Here is a 12,104-nt window from a genome sequence, read left to right on the forward strand (position 1 = left end):
TCTGAGCTACTCAGGAGGCCGAGGCAGGAGGATCACTTGAACACTTGAACCGGGAAGCGGAAGTTGCAGTGAGCCAAGACTGCACTACTGCACTCCAGCCTGGGCGACAGAGCGAGACTTTGTCTCGGAAAAAAAAAAAAGAAAGTGATCTAGGTCCTAAACACTATTATCATTGAAATAAAAACAGATTTTTATATGTTACATATGTTTTCTCATACTTTTTTTCTTTTCTTTTCTTTTTTTTTTTTTTTTGAGACAGAGTATCGCTCTGTCACCAGGCTGGAGTGCAGTGGCGCAATCTCGGCTCACTGCAACCTCCACCTCCTGGGTTCAAGTGATTCTCCCGCCTCAGCCTCCCAAGTAGCTGGGACTACAGGTGCCTGCCACCATGCCCAGCTAATTTTTGTATTTTTAGTAGAGATGAGGTTTCACTCATACATGTTTTTTTCCTAAATAAAAAATATGAAAATAAAAATGTTCATGTGCATTTGTGGCAAATTAAAGATAGCTGCAAATTCTTTCACATTCCTCCCATTGAGATGAAGTCTCTGTCCCCTCCCCTTGAGCCTGGTAGCTCTTTTTAACCACTTGGACTAATAAATAAGACAGAAGTGATGTTGTAGGATCAAAGCTCAGGTGTTAAGAAACTGGCAGCTTCAGCTTTCTGTCTCATGGCAGCCCTGAGCTGTCCTACGAGAAGAGTGAATACCTTGAGACTGCCAGGAAGGAGAGGCTGTACATAAGCCTTCCAGATGACAGTCTCAGTGACACCAGCCTTTCAACATCCCCAACAAAATACCAGAAGTGTGAGACATAAGAGAAACAATGTATTTCCATAAATCTGTGTACCAACAATGCAAGTGCCCTACTTTGAGAAATACCCAAATAATGAACAAATGATAGTAGAAATAATGAGCTCATAAAATTTGGAATACACAACCTATTGCTGACATAGAGTATGGGTTCACTCGAGGTACATTGTTTTGGACAACATGGTTTTTCTCCTTGTCATTTATATATTGAGAAGCTTACCAACTTATAGCAGTCCATTTGGAAGATGGGTTGGGGAAACTGCTTAAAATAGTGAGAAAAGGAAAGATGCCATCTGTGAGGTCTTTATGTACTCTCAAGGCATCTATCATCCTACTGCCATAACTGTTACAACATATCTTAAATTGCAGAGAGGGCATCATTGAATCTGCAAATCAATGGTTTAGTGAGTTAACCACAGCTTTTAAGATTGTGGCTTCCTGGCAGGGGATACAATTATTTACTTATCTATTTTTCACAAAAACACACACAGAGAAGTAATTAGACTAAAGACTTGCTAATCTTCTCTGGGAAACCTGAGAGGGTATTTAAAACATTAAAGCCATCAACTCTACTATATTTGTTTTAGAATAATTTAAGTTCGTTAGACAGATACTAACTCAAAATGCAGAAAGGCTCTATGAAAAGTACATAATCGGTGTCTTTATACTGATGAGATATGCACTTAATATATGCCTTTAAAAATAACCATATTGAGACGTAGTCTTTCTGCTTTTAAGTGGGCAATGAGGATGTGTTTCAGCAGCTGGATGTGCATACCCAAACATTTCTGTGTAGACTGAAGAAGCCAATTTGGGTTTTTTGTTTTTATTCCAGCACTATTCAAACACTGTGAATAGAGTTTCATCCATAACCCCCTTTGAAGTGTGAACAATGTGAATTCTGCTCTTTCTTCACAGATGATTTTTCAAGGTGTCACCTTAAAGAAATCGTCAAATGTATATCTAGACTACCCAGTTACCTGCTCTCATCTTTAATTTCATATATATATAAATGCTTATATATGCATAAATACTTTAAAATAAAAATAAAAAGTCTAATCATATTATACTGTTAGCAATCTGCTTTTGTTCTCTTAGCAATAAATCATGGGCATTTTCTATGTCTTAAATATTGTTTTGCAAGTTGACTTTTAATGTCTGTAGAATGTTCAATCCTATAGTTATGCCATAATTTATTTAATATAAGTTTTCAGGACATAAAAAATTACCACTGTATTGTACTGTACCAAAGTAAAGATACTACTGTAGCTTATTTGTCCTGACTTGAAAACACATGGAAACCAAAACAACCTTTCTATTAGAACTGACAATAAAATGAAAAAAGGAACCTTTTCTATGATTGCTGTAAAACACAAAAATCCTAAGAAAATAGATTACACACTGATATAAGGATTGGTAGAGTTAGTGTTGCCTGGCTCCCTGGCTTGGGCCTACAATCCCAGCACTTTGACAAGCAAAGGTGGGAGGATAACTAATCCAGGAGTCCAAGACTAGCCTGGGCAACATACCCAGATCCTGCCTCTATCAAAAACAAAAAAAAGAAAAAGTGTTGTTGCCTTAGTGAACATGTGGGCACAGGAAAAAGAGAGTTAGTAATGGGCTTGTTAGATAGATGGGGCTGGGCGTAAAGACTGACATGGATCATTGAAATCCACAGAAGATATCAAAATTGTCACTTCAGATAATAGTTTACACTGTTTATGCCAAATCTTTATTGCTGGTTACTGGCAAATAAAAATCCCAACCGATGTGCATTTCATGTTCTTTATGCCCTCTGATATATTCTCCATGGAAAAGCTAACTAGTTTCTAAGTAGGCTTTTCTGAAGAAAGTCCACACTGAAACAATTTTCAGACAACTTTGCAAAACAGACTCTCTTACAGAATAACACGTCTTACCTATCTCTAGCCGGAGCAGAAGGAAATCCAAAGTAGAGAGAAGAGACTGACAGTTTAAAAAGAAATTCAAGAAAAGTCTGATGCATCCTCTATAAACTGGTGCCAAAATGAAAGTCCATTTTTTCCCAAATAGTCAGCTTAACTGTACCTCAAATGGAGGCCTTTGTTTTCCTGTCATTCTGGGTTAGACAGCATGCACATTACAGGTCATAATAATATCACAAAACACTTTTTCAGAATTGCCCATTCTCTTCTCCTTTGTGGTCATGTCAGTTGTGGCAGCCTAATCCTTCTTGCACCATTACATGTCCTCTCTCCACGGTGGGGGGCAGAATCCAAGATGCATACACAGAATTACAAAGAGAAAGGCTTCACTTGCTTTTCAGTCACCTCAGAAACCATCACTGTGAACAGTGCAAGAAAAACTCTATACCTGCTCAAGCTGAAGGGAGGATAAGAAGGAATGCAAACCAGAACTTACTTTCCTAGAGCAAAGCATTCCAGCTTCACCGTTGCTCCTTTGGCAGTCGGAACTGTTTCTGGGAACTGCACTTCTATTTTGGGCTCATATTCACCCATCACTCCTGTGAATAAATAAAGGAGCTAAGTCTTGGAGATTCTTTTAAAATGTATAAAATGTAAAACTCATTTTTCAGTTAATGTAGAATGCTCATACACATCATTATGTGCACAATTAATTCCTTCATTTAAAGCAGGTCCTATCTCTAGCAGTCATGAATTGTGGATCTTCTCCCAGTTACTGCTACAGAAAAATTTGTATCGCAGAACCACATCATCTACCTGGATTAAATTCTCCATGCATACAACTTTGCCCCTCGAAAGTATTGTTTGAAGGTAGTCTTAAGGAAAAAAAAGGAGAAGGGGATACAGTGCTAGTCATCAGGAAAATTAAATTATCTCTTTGGAAGCATATTGCAGAAAAATTTGTAACATTTATTAATAAAAGTACTTAAAATACTTGCATGCTTAATTATGTCTATATAACAAAACAATTTTTCTGAGTAATCATTCTGTGGCCACAACTTTTACTTTCATTTCCAAGGCCAATATAAATGAATCATAAATTAGTATATTCAATGTAACATCAAATGTCTGTATTTTCATTACATTTTGGACCTGTGAGAAAAGAATAACAAGATACAACTGTAGAAAACATTTAAGTTATAACTACTTTGCCAATGGCAAACTTATTTAGAGGGTCATATTCTCCCACTTTTCCTATCTCCTGGAAAATGACTGTACAATTATGCCCAAGGTAACACAGTCTAACAAACTAAGTCCATGCTTTGTAATGAAATACTTATCAGTTCTTTCTTTCTGTTCTTTTTTTTTTTTTGAGACGAAGTCTCACTCTGTCACCCAGGCTAGAGTGCGGTGGCAGGATCCTGGCTCACTGCAATCTCTGCTTCTCGGGTTCAAGCGATTCTCCTGCTTCAGCCTTCCCGAGTAGCTGGGACTACAGTTCTGCACCACCAGGCCAAGCTAATTTTTTCGTATTTTTAGTAGAGATGAGGTTTCACCATGTTGGCCAGGCTGGTCTCCAAATCCTGGCCTCAAGTGATCCAACTGCCTTGGCCTCCTAAATTGCTGGCATTACAGGCATAAGTCACCACTCCTGGCCTTATCAATTATTTCTTATCAATATATGCTTGACTCCATTTGCCACTGCTCTAATGGTTCTAATACATTTATTCTTATTCCATTTCTGGTCATTTTTTATGACATTTGATTCAACTGTGCCCATAAAGACTTTGGAATTACCTAGCTTACTACAAAAAGAGAGGGCTCTCCATTTCATCTTTCCTTTAGAGTTCCCATAGTCAGAGGAAAAAGAGACTGAACCTTAGAAGAAAAGGTTAAAGACAAAAAATGGATGGGGGACAGGTGCAATCACAAAAGAAATGATTTCACTCACTCTGCAGAGGTGGATCCTTGCCTTATTTTTCTATGTTTTTTTTTGTTTTGTTTTTTGAGACCGAGCCTTGCTCTGTTGCCCAGGCTGGAGTGCTGTGGTGCAATCTTGGCTCACTGCAACCTCTGCCTCCCAGGTTCAAGCAATTCTTGTGCCTCAGCTTCCCAGGTAGCTGGGACTACAGGCACGTGCCACCGCACATGGCTACTTTTTGTATTTTCAGTAGTGATGAGGTTTCACCATGTTGGCCAGGCTCGTCTTGAATTCCTGACCTCAGGTGATCTGTCTGCCTCGGCCTGCTGGGATTACAGGCATAAGCCACTACACTCCACTGAGGTGACCCTTTTCATCAGCCATTTCAGAGTTTGAGAAGCATCAAGAGGATCTCCTCAAACTGTGAAAAACAGAATCAACCCTGAGTGTCTGATGACATATAGTCTAGCTAAGTTTGCTATGAGGTACATTGTTAAAAGTGCAAACTTGAACATAATTGTTCTTGTTGTTGTTTTCATTTCTCTTCCTTTCCTGGAATGACAAGGAGTATTGGATTTGGAAGGGACCTTTGATATCATTTGGTTCGGCGGCCTTAATCTTGGTATTATTTTCCTACTTGATGCACACTTTTCTAAGGAGAGAATCCATGGTTAGCAACCTATTCTTGAAGGGACACATCCGTCTGTAGGTTAAAATCACAGTTCTAATCTATCCCTTTCTTTTACAAGCAAGGCTGTAATCTCACAAGTTAAATGGTTTGTCTTTGGTCCCACAGAAAAGCAGTCAGTGTTGAAACCCAGGCCCCTGACTCCTCATCTTAATCTCTTACAACGGCCTCTCACCACGAAATAAATAACACTACAAAAGTAAGTTAAAATACATTACATCCATGCTTGACATGTTCAGTCACAAAATCATTCCTCCTTTTTTGGCCAGCCTCTGCTATCTGAGTTCTCTTGCCCCTGAGTCTGGGCTTGCCTTTCTTTGAGCATCTGCACAAAGCTGGCCTGGTAAAGACTCAGTGCATACTAACAACAATATTCACACACAGCTGCTGAACTTGCTAACAAACAGCCCGTACCATTGAATCATCATCCCATAAATATCAGTAGTATGAGTTTGAGTGCAGTGAGCAAGTTAACACCTTTTAGTGCTGTGTATATGGCTGTATACTCTGAGAGCAGTGTTAATTAAAGAAAGAATTGCCTTGAGAGAAAGGGGTCTTTCGTCTTCCCAGGAAATCAAGACAGCCTGCATTGTAGTGTATCATGTGTTGCAGAGAGATGAGACAATAAGGTTAAAATACAAGGGCCAAGGAGGTCTTAGAAGTCATCAGGTTTTTTTCCCAGCCTCTCTCTGTCTATAAATATCACATATAAAATTCTGTTTCTCTAATCCGGTCATGAAAATTACACCAAGGAGCAAATATATGTCACACGGTCTTGTTTGAAAGAACTAAAATATCATTGGCACTGCAGAAGACGCAATGTCCCAGATCCGTGAACTGTTATCTCCATGTCCTAAAAACCTGCCTATTTAGGCCCAAACTGAACATCTGCTTTCCCAGAATCCTTTACCTACTTACTGCCTTCCCCTCTCCTCTGTAGGCCCTACTCTCTAGCCGACAGTGGTCTTTAAATGACTCAAATTATAAAAACTTCTACCTTTGTCTGTTTTCATTGATAATTTTTTGAAAAACAAGTTTTTAAGGTATAATTTACATACTAAAAAGTTCACGAATTTTAAGTGTGCAATCTAATGGTTTTTAGCAAATTTGCTGAGTCATGCAACTATTGCCACAATCTAGTTTTAGAACATTTCCATCATCCCACTGAGATGCCTCATGCCCATTCACAATTAATCTCCATTCCCAGTCTCAGTCCTGGGAAACCTCTAACTTCTTTCTGTCCCTATACATTTGCTTTTTTCTGAATATTTCATATAAATTAAATTGTGCAATATGCGGTCTTTTGTGCCTGGCTTCTTTCACTGACCACAGTGTTTTCAAGATTCATCCATGTTGCAGCATGTACCAGTAGTTTGTTCTTTTTTATTGCAGAATAATATTCCACTGTATGGATATACCACATTTTCCTTCTCCATTTGCGGGTTGTATTAGTTTCCTAGAGTTGTCTTAACAAAGCATTACAGACTCAGTGGCCCTAAGCAAAATAAATGTATTCTCTTATAGTTCTAGAGGACAGAAGTCATAAATACAGGTGTTGACAGGGCCATGCTCCCTTTGAGACTCTGGGAAGAATCTTTCCTACCTTCTGGTGGTAGCTGTCAATCCTTGGCATTCATTGGCTTATAGTCATGTCACTCCATCTTTGCCTCTGTTGTCACGTGACATTCTCTCTGTGTATGTGTGTCTTCCCATTGTGTTCTTAGAAGGACACCAGTAATATTCGATTTAGGGCCCATCTTACCCTACCACGACCTTATCTTTGCTGATTACATCTATGATGACTCTATTTCTAAATAAGGTCACATTCAGAGGCACTGGGTGTTAGGACTTCACCATATCTATTTGAGGGACAAAATTCAACCCATAACACCAGTTGATGGGCATTTGGGTGGCGCTTCCACTTTTAGCTATTACCAATAATGTTTCCATGAACGTTTACATGCAAGTCTTTGTCTGGGCATATTTTCATGCCTATACAAAGTAAGAGTTATTCTCTACTACTGTCTTGCTTCCGTCATGTTACTTATCACAATCTATAATTCTCATTTATTCATGTGTTTAGTGTCTGCCTTCCATTTAGATGGCAAAACATATAACACCAAATAATGTGTCTGTCTTTTTCATAGGTGTATTCCTAACTTCCATTGCAGGCTCTTCACTTGTAGGTGTTCAGTAAGTAACTACTGACATAAAACATTTTACACATAAATTTCAGGGTACCTCTTAAATAGTAATGCTGTTTCCTATCATCTTTATAGCTAGCTAGCTAGACAGACAGACAGACACACACACACACACACACACAAAGCATCTCTTCTATTGTCCTCTTACCTGCTTTAGAGATAGAAATTCTTCTCATTTTTTTCTGTATCTCTCACAAATCTTAGCCCAATACAAGTAATATGTGAAAAAATGTGATGGGTAAGGATTTGTTGAAGGGAGGAAAAGATGTAGGAATGCAGTGTTTATGCTGTGATATATGATAGCCATTAAGTCAAACATATACTTCTTTCCAGGCATAGAAGTCATTTGTGAAGTATAATTGTAGCTTCTAGTACAAGTTCACTAACTTAAGATCATTCTTTACTAAAATGATCTGTATACATTGTTTATCTAGTCACACAGAGTGATTTCTGAGTTGATACACAGTGATCCACATTTATGGCTATAGGAGTGTGAATAACAGAGTCATCAGTAATAACAGATTAATCTGTATATATAGCAGTAGTACAGTACATAAAGAGAAGGATCAGAGATAAAATGGCATCATTTCACTGCTGTTTAAAAATTTTTCATTGTATATAAAGATTGTCCTAGTATTAAAGTCATAAAAACGAGAGAAGCAAATTTCTTCAACTATATTATGAACATTGCTTTGGAACACCTGTGAACTGTTCCACTTAATTTGGTTACAACTGGCACAGGCTATGTTGTTATTTTACTATTTTTTTATTTTAACCATTTTGGCCTTTACTTTCTACATTAAATTTAAAAGCTGTTGCCTTTTTTGTTTTTTAAGAAACAAAAGGCCCCTTAAAACAGAAGTGCATTTTTCAAGTCATCCTGCTGACCACCTGTACACTTTTGCAATTAATTGGTGCACAGCTGCTCTGGTGATTTACAGAATGATTAGGCTAAAAGACTGCGAACATTGATGGAATTGCTCCAGAACCTCCTTTTCATCTTCAAACTATTAAAAAAGGTGGGAAGATATAAAGGCCTACCCAGATCTATACAACCAAGGCAAAGTAGAAGTAAGGAACACATATAATTTAGTCTGGTTCAACCAAGATATACAACCTCAGCCATACTTCTCTGCTATATGAAATATATGATTTGCCTATAAAGACAACTCTTGCTTTCAATTCTAAATAAAAACACCTAACATAATTTTATGCATAAAGCAAAAATGTCTTAATTCATTAAAATTCATGGCCAATGTTTTATGTTCTTTGGATTAAGAGAGATACAGTAATAGCAATGAAGGTTACAGCACTTGAAATTCCATACATTAAAGTCTTCAGAAGACAGGGGCTTAGTTGTATTAATATTCTAATAAATTAAATAAGTAAATATTCATTTGACACCAATCATAAGCCACGTGCTGTGCCTAGAAATGGAGGCACACTGTGGATAACACAGATCTGATCCTTACAATCATGACATTCATAGGCTACTCTTTTTTAGCACATGGCTTACTAATGGGGCATATGCAGGCAATAACTAATTGTTTATTGAATAACCAAAAGAGGTGATTTCATGAGGAAGACATGGTTGGCAGTTCTTAAGTATTTTTCCTAAAGCAGTGGTTCTCAAACTTTAAATCACCTGAAAGGCTTTGAAAGGTTTGAGTTTCTGATTTAGTAGGTTGAGATGAAGCCTATGAATTCGCAATTTTAAGAAGTCCCAGGTGATTTTGATGCCGCTGGTCTGAAGAATACACTCTGAGAACAACTTTCCCAACTATGAGCAAAAGCAAGAAGTTCCACCTAACATTAATAAACATATCCTAAGGACTAGTCATTGGGAGAGTACTAGCAATGGAGACCCGACTTGAGGGACAAAGTCCATCCAGAGTCTGGACTCTGTAGAAGAACTTGTGGCAACTGTATCCCTTTCAAACCCTGGGTAATTATTAAAGTTGATGCTGATGTCTGCAAGAATGCAGAATTTAACAAAACAACTGGCAATTTAGAGAATATGAAAGAGAAATCAGCAACACATCGTGCTTGTTTAATTACAATTTGCAGAGCACTCTGTTGGCAGAAGGAGACCAGTTTGCAGAGTTGCGTGCCATAAGATTTTTGCCAACACCTGCCTTAGCTGGAATCTGTGCTTACTAAATTTAACTACAGAAGGGACATTTACTAACTTCCACAGAGTGGGATTTTCTACTGAAAAAAAAGGCAAAAATTGTTTTATGAAAAGTTTCCACATTGACTTTCTTGGGAAACAAGTCATATGATGTATGTATCACTAACCTAAAAATATTTGGAAATATCTGATTAGTCATACAAATTCACTTGACTGTGTTTACCATTTTGCCCTTTTGAAAAAAGGCATGTTTCCCCTTGGGTTGAAGGAGATATACAGAGTCTAGTGGACTGTCCAAGTTATCTCTACCACCACCACCGCCATCCAGTAGGTGAATTCCCAGAGTTTGAGGCAACAACTGTTGAGACAAGAACCTCCCCACTGCAGAAGAGGAGAGGCAAGGTATCTCAAGGTTGTACATCACCTCGTATAGTCAAGGTTTTAAGGTGTCCTCAGAGACCTGTGAGAGATGAAAATAAATCTTATGATTTGACTTTAATCAAACCTGCACCACCTTCCTTCCTTTTCAATATTGAAAATGCAGAGATAACCTTTTCCAAGAAGACTGTCTCATTTATATGCAGAGAGGCCAAATACCTCTGCCTGTGCTGGACGGTCCTGGTTTTCCTGAATTCCTGAAGTAATGAGCTAATAGTTTTCGGTTTGAGCAATTAGTTATAATGTCATCTTTTAAGTCAACTTTTACCTTCCTTGAAGGACGTACTCCTATACTTTTCCTACTAAAAAGTTATCCATGTTGTATTGAACTAAACACTATCTCTGTACATGTTGGTCCCAGTTCAAGTCTTTGGAGCCACAAATAACAAGTATTTTAATGGACAGTCTTCAGATATTTAATGGTATCATTTTGTCAAGGATTAACAAAGTTTTTTCTGTAAAAAGTCAGATAACAAGAATTTTATCTAGGCTTTGTGGGCTATACATTCCCTGTTACTGCTCAACTCTGCCATTGTAGCTGGAAAGCAGCCATGGCCAAAAGGTAAACAAACGAGAATGGCTGTGTGCCAATAAAACTTTATTTACAAAAATAGGTGGTGGGCCAATAAATGCTAGTTGGCTGATCCTTGGCTTAGAGGAAATGGAGACGATAGCAAAGTTTGAGAGAATCAATAGAATCAACAGATAAATTATTAGAACTACAAGAAATTTTAGCAAGCTTGCCAAATACTGAATCACAAGAATAACGGTACCTTCCATACATAGGCAACAGCTAATTAGATAATGTGATTAAAGATAAGATACAACTGTTGGGGTGTGGCACCTCACATCTGTAATCCCAGCACTTTGGGAGGCCGAGATTGGAGGATCACTTGAGATCAGAAGTTCGTGACCAGCCTGGCCAACATGGTGAGTCCCCGTCTCTACTAAAAATACAATAATTAGCCAGGTATGGTGGTACATGCCTATAATCTCGGCTACGCGGTAGGCTGGGGCAGGAGAATTTCTTGAACCTGGGAGGCAGAGGTTGCAGTGAGCCAAAACTGCACCACTGCATTCCAGTCTGGGCGACAGAAGGAGACTCTATCTCAAAAGACAAACAAACAAAAAACAAACAGATAAGACACAACTTACTATAACAGCAAAAATGATAGAGAATCTAGGACTTAGCCAAGAATACCCAACATTTCTATAGAAAAATTATTTACAGAAACAGGTCACAGGCAAGATTGGCCTGCGGGAAAGAGTTTGCCAATTCCTATTTAAAACAAATAATGTGCCCACTGCCTGGAATTATTTATTTTCTCGTAGATTGTCTGACTCTTCATGGAAGCTTGGGTTGATTCCCAAGATCAGGCCAGTTTTCTTCACCTTTAAGCTGTGATTATATACCTAATTCCACTGTACCCTTCACTGCTCCATGGTAGTGCTTACCAAAATTGAAACTTAAGTGAATATGCTTTAATTCTCTACTCTCCCCTGAGTATGGCCCCACTCCTGCCTCTAACTGCAATTAGGCTTCTCAGCCAGGCTATAATCCATGAGGGCAGAGAAAGACTTTTGCATCTCTAGAGACAAGTAGAGAACAGATACTGAATGAGTATTTGTTGGTTAAATGCATGATCAAAAGAATGCCCCAAGTCAACTCAATTCTGGGTTAAACACTTCTCCTTCCCTCTTTCATTTCAAGTCCCTCTATAAATGTATTATTCAGAACTCAATTCAGTAATTTCAATAAAGAATGAAACTTTAGACCCTTCATTAACTTGGAATTCTCTAATTCCCATGGGCTGAAATCATGTCTTTTTATTTCATAGTGTGCCACACACAATGAGCACTTAACAGATGCTTCCTAACTGAGTAGCCAAATGGCCATCCATGACCTTTAGCCCCCATGGACCTGAGATGGAATTGGCTATGCTAGAGGTCTGAAGCTGACTGCCAAGTTCCTAAGCTTGTCAAACCTTCAACACATCCAGAGCCAT

General features: G+C 38.3%; 1 protein-coding gene across 3 annotated transcripts in view; it reads right to left on the minus strand.

The window, feature by feature from the left end:
- CNTN4 (contactin 4) overlaps positions 1 to 12,104 on the minus strand; it is a 976,954-nt gene that overhangs the window by 185,900 nt on the left and 778,950 nt on the right. For all 3 annotated transcript variants that reach the window (XM_023218604.1, XM_023218603.2, XM_023218605.1), the window contains one exon: positions 3,213 to 3,315. In XM_023218604.1, coding sequence (XP_023074372.1) covers positions 3,213 to 3,315 — 103 coding nt within the window. The remainder of the gene's footprint in view (positions 1 to 3,212; positions 3,316 to 12,104) is intronic.

Source organism: Piliocolobus tephrosceles, chromosome 2 (assembly GCF_002776525.5).
Source record: "Piliocolobus tephrosceles isolate RC106 chromosome 2, ASM277652v3, whole genome shotgun sequence".
Taxonomy (NCBI): Eukaryota; Metazoa; Chordata; class Mammalia; order Primates; family Cercopithecidae; genus Piliocolobus; species Piliocolobus tephrosceles.